The following is a 26,922-nucleotide window of genomic DNA, read 5'->3' as shown; positions in this document are numbered from 1 at the left end:
CCTTCCCCTTCCTATAGTTCTCCTAGAACCCACCATTGTCTCTCAAAAGCCACCCACGCCACAGCCTTCCAGTGTCATTCTCCAGATCACCTGGTCACACAGCTGACACCTTCTCCCCCTGTGGCTTCCTAAGCTACAGCGGTCCCCCTGCCCAATTTCTATATCCAGCCCTCCTTGGGCAGCCATCGCCTGACACAGAACGCTCCCAACGCCGCCAAGGAGGGCCCTCAAAGTGCACGCTCTGGAAGGGGATTGTGCCCATAAAGTGGCCATTTAGGGCACAGCTAGTGCTGCCAGCCGCCCAGACAGGGACTGAAGGACAAGCCACAGGTTTCATTTCCCTAATCCAAGTATCTTCCCATCCCACCACAGGAGAGAGCTGAGGGAAGGAGATATTGCCCAGACCCTCTCAACCCCAAACTACTTTCCACAGCCTGCAATTGCATGGGTCTATATCTATCCCCCTTTCCCAGCTTCATCCACCAGGCAGTTTCCCCTCCTCGATCATGAATCTCATCCTCACCTATAGAGGAAAGTCCCACCCCACTCAAGTCAACCCCAAAGTTGGCAACTAGAATCTAACTGAAGTATCAGGGTCCCCTGGAAAATCAGTTTCCCTTTAACCTCTAGGAAACTGACCAGTTATTTTGCTCAGCATGCACTCTGGAAAACCCCAGTAAGAAGCACTTGTGCATTAGCTGCATTTGAGAAGTCAAATCAAGCAAAAGAGAACTGAAAAATTCTCAGAGGAAAGCTTCGCAATCCCAGTCATACTAAGTAAACTCCGTCTATGTTTACCTGCAAATGCTGGAGATCATCTTCTTGAATGTTCTGGGACAAGTTGTAAACCTGTAGGGGATACAGCAGTTCCAGATTTTTAGCAGGAGACATTTATTCTTCATGTTTCCATAACAGATTAGTCTATTGAGATCTAAGCAGCCATGTCAGAGCAGTACCACGTACTGCATTTGCACGTGCCACCTGGGCGTCACTATGTTGGACAAAACTGCTGTTTAAAGCAATCAGTTTCCTAATCCTAGCTAAGAAGAGTTCTTTCAAAAGTCAATGAGCTGCAAACTCTCTTCTGTTTTAAATTGGTTGAACATTCCCCTACATGAATAAGGGCGGCACATTTAGCATTAGCAGCTCAAACCCTTTCAATTCCTAACTCAGATTGCTTAGAGCAGGAATAGGTGATGCCCCAGAACATGCTACTATAATACTGTGTCAGATAGAACCCTAGCGGTGTTGGCCCAGAGTTGGCTAATTCTTTGCTATATATTGCTTGAGTTTGCAGAGTTCTGTTCCTTTCCTTTTAAATATCTCAGAGGACACAGATCTTTGCCAGTAAATCATGGCCTTGCCTGATCCTAGGACTGATAAGACAGTACCAATACTGAACACTGAGGCATAACTCAAGGCAGGGTCAGTGATCTATGGCTAGATTTGAAGTTGTACAAGCCATATGTCAGAACAGGAAAATAATGTTTTAAATGCCTACTATGGAAGGTCAGCACAGTATTTCAAAAAGAAAGCTCTTCAATGTACCTCATTACCAAAGTGAAACCCACAAAACAATTTTCTAAAAGTTTGTTGTACAATGTTACTTGTAACTAGCAAGATTACTTCAACAGAAAGGGAAAAGTAGGATTCTCACTCCCCAAAAGAGTTTGCTTAATGAAACTGATTGCACACAGCTATCAAATGAACAGATGTGTGTTTGTAGGAATCTTTTGGACAGCACCAATGAAGAGAAAAGCCAGAAGTCATACAAGATGACAAGGGGCTCCAGGGCAAACCTATCATACTATCTCATTTTTAAAAAGTGGATCCGATTTCAAGTTGACAGTGTCTCTTTAAACAGCCACAAGAACTCATTTTCTTACTCATTAAAAGTGGGTAATGACTGTACCTTTCCCTCCTTCATGACTATTAGAAGTTAACTGGTAAATTTAGAAGACAACTTTGAAACTTATTTCCTGAGTCAGGATTTTGTTTGTGTATGGATTTCTAACAGATATATGTAAAGACCTACATTTTCAAGAGGTACTAACGAACAAGTGTCCAATCTGACCCTTCTTAAAAAGATCTGATCATTTTTGAAAATTTAGACCAGTCTCAAATATAGTATCTAACAGACATACTGCGAAAAGTTTGACAAGTTTTAAATGTAGCAGCAATAGTGCATTTAAGAAGTTATTGTACTACGTCAGTCCTCCCTTTGTACAAGCTGGACTATTTAGCAATTTTCATCGTGCATCTTTGTGGAGGTGTTTGATTTAAAAAAAAAATCTGGGATTCCCTAGAAGCATTGGCAGCACAACAGAACTAGGGACCTGTAATGGAGAAGTGTTTGGGCAATCCATGCTCCGAAGAGAGATTCATCTGCAATACTTTAAAAATGAATAGGCAGATCTCTTAAATACTCTTTAAAATGAGTAATGGAAATGTAAAGTCTGGCTATAGATATATTTTTATGAGGTCTTCTAAGCCAAAGAGGTTTAAAAGCTGCTGTTTATCAGCACAGCTGTTCTCACCTGGACAGAACTTGTCATGGTGCTCAGAGCAAATACCGTCGCACAGTCTTTGATAGTGGATTGGCTATCAAAGGCACCTTGGGTATCCATAAGTAGTACAGCCACCTAAAGGGTTTTAAAAGCAGCAATAAGTTCACCAAGACTTTATGCTTTCACCTCTAGGTTGCTGGATCAGATCCAACCCACCTAGTGGAAGTCATTGCCCCGCCGAGGACTCGTTAAAAAAGAGCTGATAGTCTCACTCCACAACTCAAACCACTACCAAAGAGTGACACCTTTACTGGCATTCTGCAGGGAGGCCCTGGATAGAACAGATACAGCGTTAGCCTCCCCCAGAAATCTCCGCAAGCCTGAGCAATAAGGCACTCTTACAGGGCACTGTAGGAGAGCCAGCCCTTGCTGTTGATTCTGACACACCAGAGGACTTTAGGTTCCAGGGCTAGCAACCCAGACCATTCATAAATGCTAGATGAGCGATTAAAGCTTACTTCAAGATATGATGCAATGAAGCAGTGTCTGAAGGAAAATTAGATGTTCTGCTGTTAGCTAAGGGATAAACAGTGACGCAGTCTTGACTTCAAGACACATCTGTCTGATCATCTGGATCTCAAAACAGATTCAGATTTCCTTTTCTTTGAGTTATAAAAGATTAAAGAGAACAAATGGGGAACATTATACGAGCTGCTAGAGACAAGATCCCACACTTTGACCATGCTGAGTCAGTCTGCTAGCCCTGACTTGGAAATCATGGAAGTTAGAGAGACAATTCTACGCAACTCAGAACACAAGATTCTTTATAACATTCACCAAGGCCACCATCTACTGTACTTACCTTTTAACATTACCCAGGCAATGATGTGGCCAACCCTCCCTGGGGGCTCTAGCACTGCCTTGCCTATGAAAAGGCTCTGAGGGGCAGGGGGCACACAGATGTGGAAAATGTAACCCTTCTGGTGAGCAGGGATTGCATATTTCACTACTGACAATGCAACTTGCGATCACTTTTCTTTGTTGTGAAGAGCTTATGTATAAACTTTTTTAATCTCAAGAACAACCTCACATCCAGGTCGGTACAGAGAGGGACAACTAAACTTCCACATACATTTAAAGCCTGGCCTCCAGATACTTTGTGGCCACCTGTACATCCCACTGAAGTCTAACTGCAGACTATGACAGCATCTCATTTTGCAGAATTCGTTACTTTTTCTGCAGAAGTCTTCCATTTGCCAGAGCATTGGCGGTTAATACTGCAGAGCCATTTCTAGAAAGTCTTCTACAAAAGCCTCAAAGTATCCTGAACAGCAATACGCTAGCCAAACAAAAATCTTTTAAAGAGGATTTGATTCTAGTTGAGTGAAACTAGACACACTCTCTCTCCCCCCTCCCCTTCTGTACCCTAATCCCTCTCTGATATAGAAGTGTTATTCTTAGAAATTTTTAGGGTTAATATAAAGAGTGTGTGTCACTGAGAAACCTGGGACAGCTGATCACTTCAAAAACTAACATTATAATCAAGTTCACGAAGGCAATGAAAGCTTATGAGGTTATAAAGGAGGAGTCCATTTAGAAATATTTACCTTTGTTCCATCCAATTTGTCAATTACAAACACTTCGCTCCATATCTGAATGCCAGTAGTTTCTCTTTCACATCCACCTCTCCACGTAAACCCAGTCAATGGCTCATTGTTCCCACCTATCCAACAGGAGGAATTCTGTTAAGAGAAAGGCACAAACTTACTCAACAGCAAAAAGGAAGGCTTGTAGAGTTGTATTTTAGCACACTGCCATATACTTTCTTAGAATAAGCTTTCAACTTACAAAAAGGATTAGAAAGAGGTTGCTTAGCTGAACCTGGAGTCAGAGCAGTCCGCACTTGCGGCACTACAATTCACGTGCTTTCTTCATGAAACCTTTGGAGAGTAGGGCTGCCCACATATGCAAATCAATGCCATCCCAACCCCCAAAAAGGGCAGCAACCTACAGTTGTTTCATAGAATCATGGGACTAGAAGGTACCTCAAGGATCGTCCAATCCCCTGCACTTACAGCATGACAAATATTACCTAGACCATCCCTGACAGGTCTTTGTCTAACCTGCTCTTAATTTTCCACTGTAACTTCAGAGTGGATATGCAGAGCAGACCATGTTAATCTGCACAGAACACCTAAAAACAACTAGTGAAAGACTCATTACCTGTACCATTTTGAGAGCATCCATGCTACAATATTTAATACACTATTTCACTCTAGCAGGGGCTGAAAAAGGGAAATTCAAACACATGCCCCTAGAATATTTAATAAACTTAGTCTTGTTTTTACTGTGCAGGTATTAAGTGCTGTGATATTAAGCATTGCGCTGATCCTGAATTGACTTGTACAGATATGCACCATTCCTTTGGGAACAAATTTGGTAGTTCTGTGAGTAGCTAGTGTCAGGGACCAGTATCACAAGGAAACACTACAAAGGGTCTGGAGTGCACCAATTGTAGTAAGTTGAGGGTCAGTAACATGAGGGTCAGTAACATGGAGTCAGCAGGTCTAAATAGAGGCTTGTAACAGGAAAACAGCAACAGCCCTGCAATCCAGTGAGCAAGACGTTGGTTCAGTAACACAGGAGCCAAGAAAGAGGCCCTATTGATAACTGTGTGATTGTGTAAGTTAGGTAGAGCATGGAAGGACACAGGGGGGCACTGGGTACAGACTAAGCCGAAGGGGAGTAACAGAACATCTTAAGAAATGTCTTGGTACAAAGACTCCCCAAAAACTAATGCACAGACCGACCTAGGTTCAGGACCAGGTCGGAATTGACAGCATGAAGGATAGTAAGCAAGCCCCCCTTCCGTAAGGTGAGGGGTGGTATCTAGGCAACAGAGGGAGGTAACCTGGTATGTAAAGAAATGATGTAAGTTGTTTGTACCTGTCTATAAAAGGACACCGCAAAAGGTGCTCTCCAGCCAACCTGGGGGAGGGGGAAGGGGGGCGCACTGGGCGCTTGAACGGCAGGTGTCATTGCCTAAACTTACAGAGTGCACAGTAGCTTAACTTTGACTAACTGCTGTTAATATCTGATATATGGCAATAGGCCTGCCCGGTGTTGGTACCTTGTCAACGCAGGCCATAGTGCCCAGTGGTGTAACATTGTACTGATCTCTGTTACCAACTGGTAGAGCTTCGCATTTGACAATAAACCTGCTCGACTGATTTCAAACCTTGCCTGCATCTGTTGTTTTCGGGGCCTCTCAGAGATCTCCTGTGTTGACCCAAGTGCACGGGGTCTAGCACTTTAGATAAAGGGAGCACCCATTGTTATGCATGCAGCCAAAAGTTTATCACCAACAGAGTAGAGGTCCTGTCAGGAGCGCGCCAGGGTGATCCGGACCAGACGACACTGACACTGACAGTCCAGACCACCGAAGGTACCGAGGTATGACACCAATTAGTAAACTTCAAGGTCAAGTCAGGGCTGACAGTCATTCTTCTGAGTCTGGGCTACCAGGCTGCTGCTGCTAAGGAGTGGACAGCCACCTAAGCAAACGCAAAACGCCCTCATGCTACAGGCAAGAGAAAACAGACACCTACCCGTGTGTAACTGTTGTGCACCACATCTAAAAGAACATGTCCATTCTGCTGCAGGGGCTACCGATTTTTCCCTTAGGACTAAATGTTGGAGTAATAGCACCCTCTGGTGTCTCACGTCACTGCAGAGTACAAAGGGCCATGCTGCCCTGACTTTCCTGTTACTTCCTACCATAATGATAGAAATGTAGCCGTGTTAGTCTGGTGTAGCTGAAACAAAATACAGGACTATGTAGCACTTTAAAGACTAACAAGATGGTTTATTAGATGATGAGCTTTTGTGGGCCAGACCCACTTCCTCAGATCAAATAGTGGAAGAAAATAGTCACAGCCATATATACCAAAGGATACAATTAAAAAAAAATGAACACATATGAAAAGGACAAATCACATTTCAGAACAGAAGAGGGATGCGGGGGGAGGGGAGGAAGGAAGGTGAATGCCTGTGAGTTAATGATATTAGAGGTGGGGAAGGGTAGATGTCTGAGAGTTAATGGTATTAGAGGTGATAATTAGGGAAGCCATCTTTGTAATGGGTATGGTAGTTGGGGTCTTTGTTCAGCCCCCCGCGGAGAGTGTCCCGCGGAGAGTGTCGAGTTTTAGCATGAATGCCAGTTCAGAGGATTCCCTTTCAAGTGCAGATTTGAAAGTCTTCTGAAGTAGGATGCATGTGATTAGGTCATTGAGACTGTGTCCTTTCTGGTTGAAATGGCAAGAAACTGTTTTTTCTTTGTGATCCTGTCTAATGCCCACAAAACAGACATTAGACAGGATCACAAAGAAAAAACAGTTTCTTGCCATTTCAACCAGAAAGGACACAGTCTCAATGACCTAATCACATGCATCCTACTTCAGAAGACTTTCAAATCTGCACTTGAAAGGGAATCCTCTGAACTGGCATTCATGCTAAAATTCGACACTCTCCGTGGGGGGGCTGAACAAAGACCCCAACTACCATACCCATTACAAAGATGGCTTCCCTAATTATCACCTCTAATACCATTAACTCTCAGACATCTACCCTTCCCCACCTCTAATATCATTAACTCACAGGCATTCACCTTCTTCCCCCTCCCCCCCCCGCATCCCCCTTCTGTTCTGAAATGTGATTTGTCCTTTTCATATGTGTTCATTTTTTTTTAATTGTACCCTTTGGTATATATGGCTGTGACTATTTTCTTCCACTATTTGATCTGAGGAAGTGGGTCTGGCCCACGAAAGCTCATCATCTAATAAACCATCTTGTTAGTCTTTAAAGTGCTACATAGTCCTGTATTTTCCTACCATAAGGCTCTGATAGGGAGGGGTCATGTGCAGTCACAGAGACACTCAACCATCCTTTTGAGTGACTGCACATCCATGCCTCTGCTGCCAATGACTCACCAGGAGTTCAAATGGGAAGTGGGCTCACGGCCTACATGAACAAGGATTGTAGGGCCACTTGTCCAAATCTGGCAGAGTTTCTAGACTGATGAAAGATGGCATAGAGGGAGGCAAATATAAATGTGGAATCAGACTTCTCCATTCCAAGTGTCTGCAGCCAGAAATACCATGGAAGTTGCCAGAGACCTGGTTAAGTGAGCCACCAGTTTAGCTGGAGGTGCAGAATCAGCCAAAACAGTAACACACACACGGAAGCCCAGGAAGGTCCTCTGAGTGGATAGTGGGCAGGCCTTTACTGTCTGAAACTGCAAAAAGCTCAAAGACTGAAAGGCCTAGTCTGATCCAGAGAAAAAGCCAAAGCTCCCCTAGCATCTAGAGCCATGGTGTCCGAACAGTTCTGAACTAACCACACTCAACCAGCCACAGGTGACTAGTAGCTAGCATGTTGGACACCAGGGATCTAGAGCCTGGAGCTTTTCTTTCCCAATACGTGAATGAGGCTTTGGAAAGAAAGGCAGTAAATAACCATCATGCTGCCTAACATCAATCTTTCAGTTGGCTACATCCAGCTGTCGGGTGGGCTGCTACGACTCAAGATCTGCCACGCTGGTCTGAAGAGGGTGAAGGAGAGGTCATTCTGGACTCTGACCGGGAGGTCTCAGCTCTGTTAGCTTTGAAGTAGCAACTGTACAAACAGCAGCAGAGGGGCTCCCTCAGGGCAACCCTCAGTCCACATATTAAACAGCAGAGGAACTTGAAGGCCTATGGCACAGAGGTTGCTATTCCAAATGAGGCAAGTTTCCTTATTTGAATCAAGCGAAGAGGAGTATTGCTTTGCTCCAATGTTCTCCATGTTTACAGCCACGTTTGGTACCAGGAAGTAAGACTTTACCAAAGGAGGGAGATGAGCCAAAAACGCTCAGCACAACGGTTTGGCAATACAATGTTCCCTGGGTGTCAGACCAAGATTTAGGGTACAGCTACACTGCAAGCTGGGGTGCGTGACTAGCCATGCCAGAGCAAGTTCACTAAAGATAGCAGTGAACCTGCAGCCGCAGAGGCTAGCTGCTTGACCACACGTCCAAGGTCCTGGCTGGGCTTGTACATAGGCCACTAGCTCGTGCTCTTGCAGCACTACTCATTTTTAGCAAGCGCTGCAATCCCCTCCAGTGCAGTCATTCCTCAAGCGCAGATTTTTCTCTAGCCACCACTAAGCCACACTGAGTACCTGAGAACTGTGAAACAGCTGCCAAATCAACAGCAGCCAGCTGTTCCGTACAAAATTAATAGCCTGTCTCAGTGAGAAGAGACACAGGATCTTTAGTTACAGCTAATAGTTTGGGTCCCCTTTGTCTCCTCAATAAGACTGAAAGCACAGCCCTTCCATAAGTCTCTGAACTGCAGATAAACTTCATAACTCTTCCCCTTACAGAATTTGGTGTAAGAATTAATTGAAGCCACTGATCTTTTTAAAGGCCACAAACAGAAATCGTAAATAGTCAGTGTTTGTAGTCTATGCTTTTCCATGTCATACTATACAAGTATTATACAATCAGACCTTTTTAAAGTTTGAAATCTTGTTCTGATCCCGCATCATTCTTATGAAAAACGTTTTATCGTGAGTTAAGAGCCAGGAGATCAGGCTGTCCATCTGATCCAAAGCTACAGCTAAGCCACACTTCCTGCTATCTGAGCAGAAGGAATTAGTATCGCAACATGCCTCTAGCTGACAGACATTTGGTAGCTAAAATTGCCAATGCTGCCATTCATTTTGGAAGCATGCCCTAAAAGAGTGTCTATGGAGACAGCATGTGAGTAACAATTAAGGATGTTAAGTATCAGGTAACTAATCAAATAGCCGACACACCATATTGATTAGTCAACAGGACGCCTCTGCCCTAGGGCTGTTGCTACACTTCAAAGGCGAAAGCACCGCATAGAGCCCAGGCTCTACACAGCGCTTTTGCCTTTGAAGTGTCACAAGGAGCCTGACCCTGGGCTCCCCGTGACATTTCAAAGGGGCAGCACTGCATGGAGCCTTGGGTCAGCTTGGGACTCCAGCTGATCCCAGGCTCCATGCAGCGCTGCCTCGTTGAAACGCCACAGTGTTTCAAAGGGGAGGCTCACACGATTAATCATGTGATTACATTTTTTAATTGCTTGACAGTCCTAGATTTAAGTTTACAGCATCCCCACCCTGCCATCCCCCAGTAGTCAAGATGTCATGTTACTTCAGACACCTACTGGACAGTGGATTTTATTTAAAGTGCATTCAGTGTGGGCCAAATTCCAAACTGCAGAACCAGGGACCACACCGCCATGAAGAAACTCCAGGTACTGGGGAAAGAGCAGATGGAGAGGACTCAGAGGAAGACTGGACTGGACCCCTATACTGCACCTCCATCTCCCTGCCTGCTTCGCTAACACCTGAAGTCCCCCCTCCACACACATACACTTTGTTGGTAACTCCTTCTAGAGACTAGAGATGTTTTAGGCTGCTTTTTCCTGGAAGCACCAGCAGCTGTCTACCTGGGCCTGGGGCCAGTGGCCAGGCCATCGACACAGGAAGGTGGCATGGCTCTTGCTGAGTGAGGCTGTTAGGCAGGCTTACAGGGATCATCTGTGTTGGCACAGTATGTGTGTGTCGGGGGGATGGGGGGGAAGAGGTAGGATTGGGGAGGCAAGGCGAATATGCCCTCAGAGCTCACAGGTGGTTCTTAAGAGTGGTATGGAAAGGGCTTGTTTGAAGATCCATTTGGGCTGGTGGTTTTAGAAGAATTTGGCAATGTGCGAATCCAAGGACAACAGACTAATAAGCCAACTCTCCAAGCAGCAACTGACAGAGCTACGGTCAGGGAGTCAGTGACCTTGGGGGGAATTTTGAAGCAGAAGCCTTTAGCCACAGGGTATTTTAAGGTCTCTTGCAGGCCCCCACCTTCTGCACTCGGAGTGCCAGAGTGGGGAACAGCTTTGACATATGCCTAGACTATTCCCTGAAATACTGGAATTGACTGGACGCTGTATTCAAATGTTACCACATTGCAGACAAAAATGCCAATGCAATGTAAGGCCTTTGCAAGCTCCACCAACTTTTTTTTTTTTAAAGAAAGGTATGGCATATAAACAAGGCCGCCAAAGCAAAGAGCTAGCAAATTAGGTGGTATCGTATTTATTCTTCCAGGAACAGTTTTCAACTACTCACCCTGTTGTACATATATCTAAGCATGAAGTCCAGTAGAAACGATTTCCCTTTGCGGAAAGCCCCTGCTACAGATACAACTACTATATTGAGATCTTTTATGTGCTCCTGAAGCAAAATGTGCTCCAATGCCTTTTCATCGAGTTCAAAGTTATGGTCATCTTCACGTGCAAGGACAATTTGTATAGGGCAAGGCAGCTTCACTTCTGCTTCTGCTTCCTCTTCCAAGTCCACAGGGGCATCCTCCTCAAGACTCTTATCTAGAAATTAAGATTTGAAAAGACAATTAGTCAATCAAGCTAAAGAGATTCTATTTTTCTGAATTTGGGCAATAAAATTCACAGATTTTTGCCAGGGCTGAAGAACTCTGTAGCTGGAAAGCTTCTCTTCCACTAAAAGAAGTTGGTCCAATGAAGAGTATCACACCCCTCTCCCCCTTTGTCTCGCTAATCAACATGGTTACAACACTGCAAATATACCAGGGGTCTCAAGTTTACCGTAAAGCCAGTGACAGTACTCAAATCCTCCCCGGCAGAGCTCCTGGGGGGAGGTGGTCTCCGTGCGTGCACCCTCACACGTGTCTCCCAGCACTGCCTGCTGGCCACGCTTTCCCCCCTGTGCGCATCCCACCATCCCACTGCAGGTCTGGCCACATCATTGGCAGTGCAGCGGGGCATCGTGCTGCTGCCAGCATGTCTCTGTGGCCCAGGGAAGTGTGTGCATAGCTGTACGCTGTGAAATGACTTACTCATTTTGTGAAACTGACTCGACTGCAGTGATGCCAACTCTCCCAATTTCATCACAAGCCTCCTAATACTTGGGGCTCCCTCCCACCCCCAAAAGCCCTGGCCACATTATTTGATTAAGCCTGATCTAGAAACTTCACTACATGATTCCTCATGCACCACTATCAACAGCCAGCACTCCGACTTAGATTACTGCACCCTCACCTGTGCCCCAGGGGCCCGGCCTGGGAGACAGCAGAAGAGCGCGGTGGGAGTGGCTTCCCTCACAGGCCGGATGCACTGCCCCCTTTGATGAAGGGGTCCACTCCCTGTGCAACATGGAGCAGAAGCCAGGGGAGTTGCTTTAGCCCAGCAGTTCCCAACCTTTTCCAGATGGGGACCCATTTCGACAATTCAGGAAGACTTGGTGACCCACGGCAATTCAAAGACGGGGGGAAGAGGGAGGACAGAGCCACCTGGGGAGACACTTGGCGACCCTTTGAAATGCAATGGCCACCCATAGGTTGGGAAACCCTGCTTTAACTAAGGGCTAGGGCGGGAATCCTCCGCACAGTGCCTGGCTCTCAATCAACAGGCACTGGATATTGCTTTCAGTAGCAAGCGTAACCCACGGTTGTTCCAGAAGGCAGAAAAATCTCCAGTGTCTGGATAGACAGAGCCACTTCAACTCAGTGACAGTGTCACACAAGCAAGACTCGTGTGCATGTACGTATGAAAGCGAGAAAGATCTGTGTGTGTATAACAGGCAAGGAAGATAAAATACAACACCACAGTTTGCTATTTTAATGGCTCTCCTTAATTACAACCCATTATTTTAAGGCTGTCAGCATCTCACAGCGAAGAAAAAAGGACTCGTGGAACCCTAGCCTCCCCACTTCCCCCACCAACCATGCCCCTGCACAGGGATCCCCCGTGTCCTCCGGAGTAAACAAAGCAAAACCCCAGCAGGTAAGTCAGACGAGCTCAGACAGGAGTACAGGAAAGCAACAGCTGGGTGGCTCTCTGGCAACACACTTTGCCTCCCAGCAGAGGCAGCCAGCCAGCTTCACACCCAACAGCGCCCTCTGCTCCTGGGAGCATGAGAGCAGGGGGGGCCTGGATGCTGCTGCAAGCTGTGTGCACTAGGGATGTAAAAGATTAGTCAACTAGTCGCAGCTGCTGCCCCTTTAAAACGCCACTTCTAGGCCTTTCAAAGGGGCAGCCATGGAGCCCGGGGTCAGCTGGCAACTCTAGGTTCCCAGCAGCACTTCCCTGGAACCCGGGGTCAGCTGGAATTCCCAGCTGACCTCGGGCTCCCCATGGCTTTGAAATGCACAAGAGCCCCAGCTGGGGATTCTTGTGCATTTCAAACCAGGCATGCAGCGTGCAGCTCAGAGTCAGTGGAACTTCCCGCTGGCCCCAGGCTGTATGCAGTGTTCCACCTTCCTCCTTTGAAATGTACAAGAGCCCCCATCCTTAGTGTGCACTTTCCATCCCCTCCTCGCTCCCTGGCTGGCAGCCACATGAGCTGGATGGGAAAAAACTTTAAGTGTTTCCGGGTGCTGAACTGGGGAGGTTCTCTGGCCACAGAAGGCTCCTGGGCTGTGACTTTGAGACCATGACATACTTCTCATGGATAGTGTAATGATACACAGGTCAAAACATATTGCAATGAATGACGACTTCGCGAGTTTTATAAGCTTTCCTGGAGAACATAATTTATTCTGACCGTTTGCCCATTTCATATCAGTCTTGTGTCTTTTCCCTCCCTCCCGGCAACGGCATGAGTTCTGACAAAGAAAACTATTTTATGCAGGGCTGGCCTTACCATGAGGTGAACTGAGGCATCGGCCTCAGGTGCCAGACTGTGGGGAGAGGCACGCCACTAGGACCCAGAGAATTTAGACCTTTCAAAGTTTTGGCCCAAGCGAGGGGGATAGGGGCATCATTGGAGCTCCCCGCCTCAGGTGCCAAAATGTTGTGGGCCAGCCCTGATTTTATGAGCTCTACATGTAAATACACTCCAGAGCAGCACCTGCCTCTTAGCACCTCAGCTTGCTTTCCATTTTAAAGGAATTTTGTGTTTGAAATGATCTTTTCAGCATTAATATTGTGAAACGCCTCAAAAAGCTTTGGAAGTGCCGCTTTTGCCACAAATAAGGATTTCTGCTAGCTCTTCTCACATGAAAAAAAAATACACAATTTGCTCAATACAGACTATGTCACAGGAGGATAACATTTCTGGACTACTACTACATCTCTATTGGCATAGAAGGCTGACAGTTTTGGAATTGTACTAACAATATTACCTAGGATGCACAAAGCAACACTGAACGACTGTTGAAATTTATAAACTGCTTCTTTCCAATTCCAACACAATGCAGATTCTAATCCCCAAGTACATTGGGAAGTTTGCACTTTCAACACAACTTGTTAACAATTAGCAAACATTAAACATAAAGGCTTCTAGCTCTGTATGAGAACACAGTGAAGTAGTAAGCAAGATAAATTTATACATATCCTAAAATATACCTGAATGGGCATGCAAAATGCAGAAGGGATTTTGCACCATTGGAAGAAAGTGCATTGAATGAAGCATTAATATGATGATCTTTTCAAAGTCAAGAATTTAGAAATAGTTTCTCTTTTGAACTGACACTTCTTCCTGACCCAGCAGAGAGTAAAGGCCACCATAACTTTGACACAGTTTACATTACACATAAAGAGCCATCATTAGCAGCAAATCCCTTAGCCTGGCTTCTCTTAGCCTTGAGCGCACCTAAATTGGTCTTTTCCATCAATTGGGTGATAGGAGTGCTACAACTCAGGTCAACCTCAAGCTTTCATTCAGTTTCTCCTGCAAGTGAAGAAAGTCACAACTAAGTATTCCCCATAGGCATAAAGATGTTTTCTGTCTGGGCTTTTTATGACTTCTAGAGAAAGGAGAAAGCACAAGTTTCTGTTCCTTGAAAATTCGCCTTACCATTTATCTTTGAGCACTGCAACTGAAGTTCCAGCAAAAGTTGGAGATTATGTCCTTTAAACATTCATGGCAATGTGCAAAGGCTTATTCAAAACTTCAGTGTGCAAATCCAGGCACGGATACAAGGCCTCCCTGATTTCTGCTGGGCATACGGATCCCGCAGCAGTGCACACATATGGTGAAGTGTACTTACACAGAGTCGGTCCACAGCAAAAGATCCCCCTTTCTCCATGCAGACAGTGTGCAGCACACTGCAAGCCACAACAATGTTGACTACGTTGGTGTCCAAATAGTTCTGAAGGTAGCACTAAGATTCCAAATGCACATTCTAGCATCATCCTACTGCCACTGGGTCGGTAGCTTACCCTCCTTTGGAATCATGGCACGATTCATAAGCTATGGCAACAATGGATAAACAGTGTCCCCTAGAGGGGAGCCGTGTTCCACTTCTATGTTAATTGGTGGGAACGTCCCAGTTTGTCCATGAGTCCCTGTCTCCTGACTAACTGGTATTATGCCTACTAGTGCATTCCGTGAGAGGGTCCATGAACCTGTCCTGTGGTCGGGTCACAGCCTGCCTAATGACGGAGTCACGCTTTCTGTGGTTTACGTACTCGTGATCCTTGTGGAGGGCAGCCTCTCGACATGAGTCCCATCAATGGTCCCAGTGCAGTTTACTCAAAACCAGCAAATATTTTAGGAAAATGTGTCATGCCCATTACCTTTGGGTACATAGCCCTGATCTACTCTCAAACCTGTGCCACCATCTCCAGTTTATTTTCCAACTTCAAAGTAGTTAGCCGCAGACCTATAGCAGTCTGAGGTAGCCAGCTTCTAGACTGCTAAAGCTACTCACTTCTGGACCAGGATGGACTCCCTCCAATGGGTGACCGGAGGCTAGAGGATGGGGCTAACTGACTATAAATCCACAGTAACATCCGCTTCTTCCTTCGGAAGTATGGTGCATGCTGCTGGTCATCCCAGCATGACTGTGCTGGTGGCCCTGCTCCAGAATCATCAGTCTATGCAGGTGGAATCTGCAGCTAAAGCAACAGGCATAAGCAGTATCAGCTGAATTGCAGCTGGCACATCAGCATGCCCCCCAAGGTGTTTTGGCAGCTAACACGTCCACCAGCATCTTGCAGGTGCCCTGCCTTCTCTCTCAAGTTAGCACTAAGAATACTAGAGGGGTTCTTCCTAGGGATGCAATAGTGTAGTAGGTTAACCAATTGATGAGCAAAAGCTTATTGCTGTAGACTACATGCAATTCCCTCTCCCCACCCCCCACGCCAGTAATTTTTTTTTTTTTTTTTAGCAGGCTGGCCAGCAGCCCAGCTCAGTCCTGGCTCACACTGGGTCCTGGACCTACCCCTGCTGCGGCTCTGCATTTCAAATGTATTAGGAGCCAGGTGGGCAGGCAGCCTGGCTCAGTTCTGGCTCGTGCTGGGTCTGGGAGCTCAGATAGCCCCTTTCCCCCATGGTAGAGAGGGGCTGCTGCCACCCCACACCGCTGTGGACCAGCTCCCACCTGGCATCCCGCACTGCTGCCTCGGATACAGAGTCTGCCAGCCCTGCCCTGGGGGACTATAGAATAGTTGACTAACCGACAGAATTCATGAGGTTTCTCGACTATGCAATTAACCGATATTTAACATCCCTAGTTCTTCCAGGCAGGTTCTGGCTGCTGAGTGCGTGCTGATATAAGCTGACTCATCTGAATGGGCTGGCAGGCTAGCACCTCCCAAAGCATAGCCATACAATTCCGGAGAAGGTGCCTGTGTCGCACTGTGAAACAAGCCCCAGAGCAGCTTCGGCAGACGGGGCACTGGGAGCCTGCAGAGACCCCCCGGGCTCCAGTGGTCCCCTCCATCCTGCAGCCTGTTTTGGGGGGTGCTCCAGGGGCTGGCCAGCTCTGTAGGATGCACCCTGGCCTTCATGGCCCTCCTGTGGCCTTCAGGCGGTTGAGATGGAGGCAAGGCTCTCGGGCTGTCCCCCCTCCCGCAGTCCTCCACATCCTGCAGGCTGTTGGGGGGAGGGCACAGGCTCCTGGAGCCGATACCCCATCCCAGCACTTCCCCTCGCAACCTGCAGGCTGTTGGGGGGGCAAGGTCCAAGCTGCCCCCTCCTCTAGTGCCCTGCCCCCACAGTGCACCAAAAGCTGATGAAAAAAACCAAAAGCCACCTGATACTGGGATTTCTATTCGTGTTTTCCCTGGACTATGCTTGGACCTCTATCTTCTCAGCCTATGCCTTGTAAAGTCTTACAACAATTGGAAGCAGAGCCATGCAGCGGGACTGGGATCCCCAAGGGCCCACTGCCATGACTACAGGGCTAGATGGGAGTGGGATTAGACAGCCCCACACAGGGCTCTAATCGGAAGCTCCACACTGATACACCATAGATGCACAACAGAAGCAGGAATTTTGTCTCGTCTAGTCCCCAAAGCCACGTGGCTCTCCTCAGGGAGAAACTGAGGGATAAAACCAGTGTGGTTTTTTTAAGTGGTGTGGGGAGAGGGCCGAGTGTCCTTTGCCACAGTGAGTAACTCCACTGTCTGCTCATAACTTCTCCAAGCAGCACGTGGACGTTCTTCCCAGTGTCAGGTGGCCCACACACTTCTGAATAGCCACAGTGAAACAGAACAGTGTGCTCAGCAAGGCTACACAACCGTGGTAGCACCGCAGCTGCCCACAGTCAAGACAGAAATGCAGAATAAGTTTGCAGGTAGACCGTTCTCTCTCCTCTACACTCCCCAAATCTTCCCCAGTGTATGGTGCCCCAGAGCTGGACAGTCCATCAGCAGAGTCCTCACTAGTGCCAAGTAGACCAGGACAGTTGCCACCAATCTCATACATTAGCCTTTCATAGATGTATTACATTGACTAATCCCCAGATCTTTTCTGCAGGACTACTGCCTAGCTAGTTATCCCCTATTTGCAGTTGTGTATTGATTGTTCCTTCATAAGTGAAGTACTTTGCACTTGTCTGAATTTCATCTTGTTTAACTCCGACTACTCTCCCATCTGGAATTCTAATCCTGTCCTCCAAAGTATTTTCAACACCTCCAAGCTGGATGACATCTGGAATTTTTTATAGGCAGGCTCTATACTACATTATCCAAGTCATCAATGAAAATGTTAAGTAATACCAGCCCCAGGACTAACCCCAGCAGGACTCCACTAGATATACCTCTGAGCCTGAAAAAGAAGCATTGATAACTACTCTGATTTGGTATTTCAACAAGTCATCTGTCCATCTAGCAATTTCATCTAGACCACATTTCCCTAGTTTGCTCAGAACACTCATGTAGGGCTGTGTCAAAAGCCTTCGTACAGTCAAGATATAGCATATCTACTGCTTCCCGCCTCCCCTTTCCCCTTTGTGCCTCCCCCTATATCTGCTATGCCAACTCAATAACCCCATCAAACCAATTAATTAGATTGATTTGGCATTATTTGTCCATGACAAATCCATGCTTACTATTCCTTATAATCCTATATTGTCTAGCTGATTAGAAAATGATTGAAATTCATTAGTACTATCTTGGTGCCCACACCGTTTGTCTTCTGAGTTTTACAATAATTTCATTCTGGAAAATTAGAACAATAGTTTTACCAACTGTTCAGTATACAGTTATTGCAAGGGAAGAAAGACTATTCCACCTTTCTGTCCTTGTTTCCCCTCCCTCTTATTAGTCTCTTTGGGGCAAGAATGGTCTTTGACAAGCCTCTGACAAGGTCCCTCACCAAAGACTCTTTAAGTAAAGTTAGTTGTCATGGCATAAGAGGGAAGGTCCTCCCATGGATTGATAACTGGTTAAAAGACAGAAAACAAAGGGGAGGAATAAATGGTAAGTTTTCAGAATGGAGAGAGGCAACTAATGGGATCCCTCAAGGGTCTGTCCTGGGACCAAGCCTATTCAAACTTATTCATAAATGATCTGGAGAAAGAGGTAAACAGTGAGGTGGCAAAATTTGCAGATGATACCAAACTGTTCAAGACAGTTGGGCCAAAGCAGACTGAAGAGCTTCAGAAAGATCTCACCAAACTAAGCGATTGGGCAACAAAATGGCAAATGAAATTTAATGTTGAAAAATGTAAAGTAATACGCATTGGAAAAAATAATCCCAACTATATATACACTATTATGGGGCTCTCTTGGCATTGGAAAAGGTTCAGAAAAGGACAAGAAAAATGATTAACGGTTTGGAACGGGTCCCATATGAACAGTGATTAAAAAGACTGGGACTTTTCAGTTTAGAAAAGAGGAGACTAAGGGGGGATATGATAGAGGTCTATAAAATGACTGGTGTGGAAAAAGCAAATAAGGAAAACTTATTTGCTTGTTCATATAACATAACTGGCGGTCACCAAATGAAGTTAATAGGTAGCAGGTTTAAAACAAACAAAAGGAAGTTTTCCTTCATGCAGCACATGGTCTGTCTATGGAACGCCTTCCAGAGCAGGTTGTGAAGATCAAGACTAACAGGGTTCAAAAGAGAACTAGATAGATTCATGGAGGTTAGATCCATCAACAGCTATTAGCCAAGATGGGCAGGAATTATGTCCCTAACCTCTTTCAGAGACGGGGAATGGGTGATGGGAGAGAGATTGCTTAATGATTCCCTGTTGCATTCCCTCCCTCTGGGCCATCTGGCATTGGCCACTGTGGGCAGACAGGATACTGGGCTAGATGGACCTTTGGTCTGACCCTATATTGTCATTCTTATGTCTTTCATTAAGTGACTAAAGTACATTTGTCTGTACTTGCAACAAGAGCTGGTTACAAGATAAAAGATCAAAACCGAGGATTATTTCCTACCACCAGGTTTTTGTAAGTGTGTTGGATGACCTCTATGCATTCCGTCTTCCTAAAGCCTTCATGAAAATGCTGTCTTACATGAAATGTTAGAAATATCAGATCAAAATTTAGTAGCAAAAAGTAATGTGGAGATTAGGGTTGCCAGATGGTTTAACAAAAAAATACCGAACACCCTCCCTCCCAAAAAAAGGCACCGGGGAAAAATTCTGTTGAGGAAAAAAGAAGGGGAAGACCAAAGTTGTTAAGCAAAAAAAAAAAAAAAAAAATGTGGGGGGGGGGGGGGTGCGGGGGAGCCAAAGTTAAGCAAAAGGTGCACCACTCCCTCCAATTTGGGACCACACACCAACCCACAATGCACCACCCCTCCCCGAGCCAGGCCTCCTGCAGCATCCCCCATCCCAATGCACTCACCCCTGCCTCACATCCAGTCTCCCCCGTGCCCCCCATCCCAATGCACTCATCTCCCCCTCACACCATACCCCCTAATGCCCCCCATCCCAATGCACTCACCCCTGCCTCACATCCAGTCTCCCCTCGTGCCCCCCCATCCCAATGCACTCATCTCCACCTCACACCATCCCCCTAATGCCCCCCATCCCAATGCACTCACCCCTGCCTCACATCCAGTCTCCCCCGTGCCCCCCATCCCAATGCACTCATCTCCCCCTCACACCATACCCCCTAATGCCCCCCATCCCAATGCACTCACCCCTGCCTCACATCCAGTCTCCCCTCGTGCCCCCCCATCCCAATGCACTCATCTCCACCTCACACCATCCCCCTAATGCCCCCCATCCCAATGCACTCACCCCTGCCTCACATCCAGTCTCCCCCGTGCCCCCCATCCCAATGCACTCATCTCCCCCTCACACCATACCCCCTAATGCCCCCCATCCCAATGCACTCACCCCTGCCTCACATCCAGTCTCCCCCGTGCCCCCCCATCCCAATGCACTCATCTCCACCTCACACCATCCCCCTAATGCCCCCCATCCCAATGCACTCACCCCTGCCTCACATCCAGTCTCCCCCGTGCCCCCCATCCCAATGCACTCATCTCCACCTCACACCATCCCCCCTAATGCCCCCCATCCCAATGCACTCACCCCTGCCTCACATCCAGTCTCCCCCGTGCCCCCCCATCCCAATGCACTCATCTCCACCTCACACCATCCCCCTAATGCCCCCATCCCAATGCACTCACCCCTGCCTCACATCCAGTCTCCCCCGTGCCCCCCATCCCAATGCACTCATCTCCCCCTCACACCATACCCCCTAATGCCCCCCATCCCAATGCACTCACCCCTGCCTCACATCCAGTCTCCCCCGTGCCCCCCCATCCCAATGCACTCATCTCCCCCTCACACCATCCCCCTAATGCCCCCCATCCCAATGCACTCACCCCTGCCTCACATCCAGTCTCCCCTCGTGCCCCCCCATCCCAATGCACTCATCTCCACCTCACACCATCCCCCTAATGCCCCCCATCCCAATGCACTCACCCCTGCCTCACATCCAGTCTCCCCCGTGCCCCCCATCCCAATGCACTCATCTCCACCTCACACCATCCCCCCTAATGCCCCCATCCCAATGCACTCACCCCTGCCTCACATCCAGTCTCCCCCGTGCCCCCCCATCCCAATGCACTCATCTCCACCTCACACCGTCCCCCTAATGCCCCCCATCCCAATGCACTCACCCCTGCCTCACATCCAGTCTCCCCCGTGCCCCCCCATCCCAATGCACTCATCTCCCCCTCACACCGTCCCCCTAATGCCCCCCATCCCAATACACTCACCCCTGCCTCACATCCAGTCTCCCCCGTGCCCCCCATCCCAATGCACTCATCTCCACCTCACACCATACCCCCTAATGCCCCCCATCCCAATGCACTCACCCCTGCCTCACATCCAGTCTCCCCCGTGCCCCCCCATCCCAATGCACTCATCTCCACCTCACACCATACCCCCTAATGCCCCCCATCCCAATACACTCACCCCTGCCTCACATCCAGTCTCCCCCGTGCCCCCCATCCCAATGCACTCATCTCCACCTCACACCGTCCCCCTAATGCCCCCCATCCCAATGCACTCACCCCTGCCTCACATCCAGTCTCCCCCGTGCCCCCCATCCCAATGCACTCATCTCCACCTCACACCATACCCCCTAATGCCCCCCATCCCAATACACTCACCCCTGCCTCACATCCAGTCTCCCCTGTGCCCCCCATCCCAATGCACTCATCTCCACCTCACACCGTCCCCCTAATGCCTCCCATCCCAGTGCATTCCCCCCTCCCGCTGAGCCAGGCATCCTCAGCATCAGGAGCTCCCTCGCCAATCAAATTTCTCCCCGCCGAGCCAGGCACTGGAGGAACGGGATGGCCGGCTAAGTTAATCTTACCTTTAAAGTGGCTGTTCCTGCTGCCTGGCCAGGCTGCCTCAGCTCACAGCTTGTAGGGGACTGGTCACATGGGCCAGAGCAGGGCACGCTCTGCTCCCAGCCCAGCCCAGCGTCTCCTTAGCATGGCGCCCAGCAAGTACCTCCTCCTGCCCCCCTTCTCTGTGACTCTGCCGCACTCCTCTGCCCCCGCCAGAGGAAAGTTGTCCCCGCCGGGCTTCTGTCCCAGAGAAACAGGAAATACTGGACATTGCGTATGTCCAGTATTTATTTTTTTACCGGACGGAGCCCGCAAATAACGGACTGTCCAGGTAAAAACCAGACACCTGGCAACTCTAGTGGAGATACTAGTATGAAAACTGCTTAAAGGAATGCAATTTGTTTGGGATCTTTTAAAAAAAAGTCTGATGCTGTAACCTTTCTAAACAAGAGCGTGCTGGGTTTTTTAGGAAGAGGTTGTTTTGCTCCTATGTTCATAATTATAAGGAAGAGATTGATACAGGAAACACTTGAAAGGGAATAAAAGTACCATCATATGCACAATCAATTAAAAAACATGAGGAAGTTTGCATCTCAATAACTTTCCAGTCATGTAACAATCCTGGGTTTTGCTTGAAAACACACTAAGCACCAAAATTTCAGACAAATATTTTGAAGTTGACAGCCGCTTCTTTTAAAGGGAAGTCTATTAGGACCAGAAAGTTTACCATTTAAGCTTTGGATGTAAAGTTTAAGCTAAGATTTCAAGTTAATTCTTATAGAAGACTCTTGTTCAGTGTGAAGTATAATTTAACTTTAAGACTCTTGTCAGACCTTTTCATTCAGCTAGAGGACCAGAATTATGAGTCTTTGCCTTCTTCAGTGAGAGGCCTGAGTGTGGTTAGTGTTTTGGGGTAGTGACCTGAACAGAGAGTGTAGGCATGTGTGAAATTTTAATAGAGAGTTACAAGGGAGATATGCAAATATAATTTTATTTCCTTTGTAAATATGCTTATAGATTAACTAGTCTCTAAACAAGTATTTCATAGTTCAGTTCCAAGACAGTTCTGCTACAGTAAGTGAATTGAATTTTAAGAAAGTTGTATCTACCCCCCCCCCCGTTCTTATTTTGTAAATTCACAACAAGAGCCACATGAAAGTTATGGCACCACTGCAGGCTTCTTCGCATCACTGCCTTTTTATTGCTGGCTAGCAAGTGCTGCCAAGTAGTTCATTTTAAGGCCAGAATTAATTAAGTGTTTTGTATATTTCTGCTATAAATAGGACTGATGAGCTAAGCTCAAAAGACTTGTTTGGATATCCAACAAGAATGAGTTGTGAATGAATAATTCAATGTCCCCCTCAAAAATTCCTTTCAAATCACAGCATTTCTGTCTCTTGTAATTCTGGATTGGTTATACATATAAAACCATAAAGAAGCCAAGTGCCCAAAGTTTCAAGTCCACTAGGGAATGGTGAGAGAAGATAATCTAATGATACATAGGAATGATCTAGATGGTGCTTGGTACTGCCACGAGGGCAGGGGACTGGACTTGATGACCTCTCAAGGTCCCTTCCAGTTCTAGTGTTCTATGTTCCTAATCTTAGAGAGCCTTTTGATTTATTTTGTCTGTTACTGAAAGGTATGTATGGAAGGGGAGAGGAAGAGACTTTACCACTAAATAAAAATATTGGAAAACTGGTATTTTGTTATGTTTTTAATAAAGGAGGAAATGCAGGCAACTTTTCTGCAGTCAGCCCATTACTGCAGGATAGGGGCAAAAAGTTAACACTCCTGCCCACTTAGTTGACTAGTCGCTTACATCCCTAACAGATAAGCAAAAGCTTATTGGATAGTCGACTAGTCCCTTGACTCGTCGTTCCCCTCCAGGGAGCAGGAGCTGGTGCTGGGTGGAGCTAGCTTAAAAGCCAGTTCCCCCTAGCACTATATCTCTGCAGAGGGCAGGATAGCAGGGACAAGGAATGAGCCAAGAATCAGCTCATTCCCGAATGGTGCCCAGGCCCAGATGCTGTGCCTCTTCTTTTTAAATGTATTAAAGCCTACTGGCTCTTAATACATTTAAAAAGCAGAAGCACAGCGAGGGGGACTCAGTGCGAGCCGGGTCATCCCCACTGCACCCCACCCTTTTAAATGTTTTAAGAGCCTGCTGGGTGGGAGATAACCCTGCTGCAGCTCCCTGGCTTGTCAACTAGTTGATTAAACTAAATTTAACATCCCTATCCCTACCCAGATACATTTGGCAGTTTCCTTCCACACAAGTTGAGCCTCTAAAGACACTTACAGTATTTTCCAAGACTAGCAGTGTGAAACATGAGAAACTCAGACAAATTTCACTATGCATTTCTTGTTCTGGAGCCACTTCAGATCAAGTAGCTGGGGCAGTTATGTTCCTCTGCTGCTAAAGAGGAACGTTCGGTGCTTTTTTCCCTGAGGGTTGAGGGTGCCAACCAGTTTCTTGTATACTGCAATAGATCTAATAGCATGCATTATCAAATCAGGATTGCATTGAAATGTTACTCTCCAAAACCAACTTGGATTCTGAATCTGATAGTCCACTACAAAAAGCTGATCATCCTGATTCTTCCTAGACAAAGGAGAATTTTAAATGTGTAACATTGTGGGAAACCAAGGCCAGTGAAACTACCAGATTAACTTTTGCTAGATGAGGGAGAGAAAGCTATGCGTAGGAAGGAACAGCACAAGTTCTTCCAGTAACAGCCCAGAACAGGGCCAATAAAATTTCATCATTTTTCTATTTAAATTGGATTTTTTATTTCAATATTTTTTCTTGCATTTATGAGCCTTTCATCAAAAAGAAGGATGCTAAGAGGCAGATAAACTGGCTAATCATGTAGTTGATACGATTTGCATTGACTACACGATTAGGTAAGGGAAGACACTCAATCCTTGTGCCAGGTCCAGGACTTCCCCCTGCTGGGGCTCTGCAATTTAAATGTAGCGAGAACTGGGTCCAGCAGCCCCTGTCCACAGGGGGTCCTAGCTCCGCACTGGGCCCCCCGTGGAGAAGGGCTGCACCAGCGGGATGCAGAACAGCCTCTGCTTGTGCAAATCTGGGCTCTGCCTTAGATACAGGGGGGATGGGAGAGAAATGCGAGTAGTCGACTCAACTACTCGCTTACATCCCTAATAAAAAATGAGTTGAAAGCTGCTTTTCTACATAAGAAACAATTGGAGACCATCTTTATAAATATGGCAAGGTAAGTCAGCATACGTCACTTAGGAACTAAAGCTCCAGTCAGTTTTACTTAGGCATATTTAAAACATTTCCCAGACCAATATAAAATAATCAGTTTAATTCACACAACACAATTAACCATCTTATGTAATATATCATTTAGTTGTACACGTCAAACATTTTGGAAAGAAGTTTCTATATCCAAAACATTTAGGCTATGTCTACACTATGAGTTTTCTCCGATCTTGCGGAAAAAGGGGGTTTTGTGCAAAAAGAAAATGTCCATGCTGTTTTTGTTCAAAAACCCCAGTGCAAAAGCAGATTGGCAGAAAACATGCAAATGAGATTGCGACTCATGCAAATGAGTCCCTCATCAGCATATTTTTGGCCAAGAAAACTTGTAGTGTAGATGTAGCTCCAAAGTTTTGTTTTAAGGAAAATAAGTTTCATTTGTTGTTTGGAATTTATTTACATAGTTCCTATCAACACAATTCAAGCCAAAAAAGTTAACTATCTAGTAAGTGAAGGATATATTGCTTTCCATTTCCTAACATACTGAAGATGTACACTTAATCACAAAGCATTACATTATGCAATGGCTTAAATTCATGAATATAGTTATTGTATATCCTTCTAGGTAATAAGTAGTATCAAAACTAGTGTTAAGGCTATTTAGCTGTAAGTCAACATTTTAATAGTTATGTCAGCCAATAAGAATGCACCTCTCTTCTAAAGAGAGCTTAAATACAAATAGAAAAGCTGATTCAAATCAATCTGGGCTTCCAGAGGACTAGTCAAGATAGAATTGCAGACAAAAACAGATTCCCTTGTCCTGGGTCCCTTGCACTATGTTGCTCCTACATTAAGTAATTCCTCCTCATAAAGGTACCGAAGTTATGCATGATACCACCAGTTTCACTCCATTAGGTCCTGTTCACACTACAATATAAACCAGCTTTGGAACCAGTTGGTGACATGGCTGGCTTTAATACAACTTACGTGTACATATTATGTGTAGTTTTGTTAGTCTTGGTCTACATGAACAACTTAGCATAACTAATTCACTCTGGGGTGCAGAAAATCTACATTCCGGCGAGATGCAGTTAACATCACCCAGCCACACCGCCAGCAGGCTCCACCAGTCCACCACACTCCCTGCTCAAGTGGACTGGACCCCAACACACCTGCCCACAGCAATAGTAAGACCCTCTGCCCTGCCCCCAACCAATGGTTAAATTCTTATCCAATGTTATAGTTTTCTAACTTTCACTTTTCTACAGAACGATCATATGTGCAGCAATTGTTTCTCACTGCCCTTTATAATCTTTACCACCTTGTTTCCATTGGAGGATACAGTCACCAAAAATCACACTTCTGTCTGAAGATTTTTCAACCTACTGTTATAGGGTCTCATCGCTATAATCAATCCATGGAAGCTTCTCCCTACCAGTTTATTTTGTGCACCTAAGAAAGCATGTGGTCTGTTTCCTCACAGTGTGCGCATCTTTTTTTAAAAGACATTTCTTCTCTGTTGCTGTGTAAACATTAGTCAGAAAGGACACAGGGATTCCAAACAAGCACATTAAGGGGATCACTTAACTCTCTGAAGTCCCTCTCTAGCCAGTTCTCTATATAGAAATGGACAGCAAGGCATGTATTTTGGTCTATAGACTAGCCTAGTAGAATATTTGGCTAACAAAAAGGACTAAACGAATGGTGTGCTTACAATGCAAAGTACTTCAAAAGCATGTTATTCTTGCTTATTCATGTCCTATTACATGAGCCAAGCTAAATCCCATTCACACTTCATACATCATCTCTTCACACAAGATTCTTGTGTAGTGTCTGGATGCACCGCAAACATCTCCACTGCCATTCTCTAAGTTTTGTCCATGAAGTACTGTATGCCCTTTATAGCTGATCTGGAATTAATACTGCTATTACAATTAGTTCAACTTCCATGTATAATACCATTCCCGCCAGCTTATACGAGAAGATTCTTTTCTTCACTGTTAAACCTTTAGGAATGTGCCATGTGATAAGGCTTCAGCTGCTGACCGGCACAATTACTACTTATTTCTAAAGTACTTTTAGCCCTAG

The 26,922-nt window shown here is 46.2% G+C and overlaps 1 protein-coding gene across 3 annotated transcripts in view; it reads right to left on the bottom strand.

Annotated features, from left to right (window-relative positions):
- Positions 1 to 26,922, bottom strand: part of ATL2 (atlastin GTPase 2) — a 67,370-nt gene that overhangs the window by 29,357 nt on the left and 11,091 nt on the right. For all 3 annotated transcript variants that reach the window (XM_075925851.1, XM_075925852.1, XM_075925853.1), the window contains exons 2-5: positions 10,698 to 10,954; positions 4,115 to 4,249; positions 2,538 to 2,642; positions 799 to 849 (exon numbers count right to left, since the gene is read on the bottom strand). In XM_075925851.1, the coding sequence (XP_075781966.1) occupies positions 799 to 849; positions 2,538 to 2,642; positions 4,115 to 4,249; positions 10,698 to 10,954 (548 nt within the window). The remainder of the gene's footprint in view (positions 1 to 798; positions 850 to 2,537; positions 2,643 to 4,114; positions 4,250 to 10,697; positions 10,955 to 26,922) is intronic.

The sequence above is a fragment of the Pelodiscus sinensis genome, chromosome 3 (assembly GCF_049634645.1).
Source record: "Pelodiscus sinensis isolate JC-2024 chromosome 3, ASM4963464v1, whole genome shotgun sequence".
In the NCBI taxonomy this organism is placed as follows: Eukaryota; Metazoa; Chordata; order Testudines; family Trionychidae; genus Pelodiscus; species Pelodiscus sinensis.
Note: the sequence above shows the minus strand (reverse complement) of the source record. Positions and strands in the feature narration are given on the sequence as shown.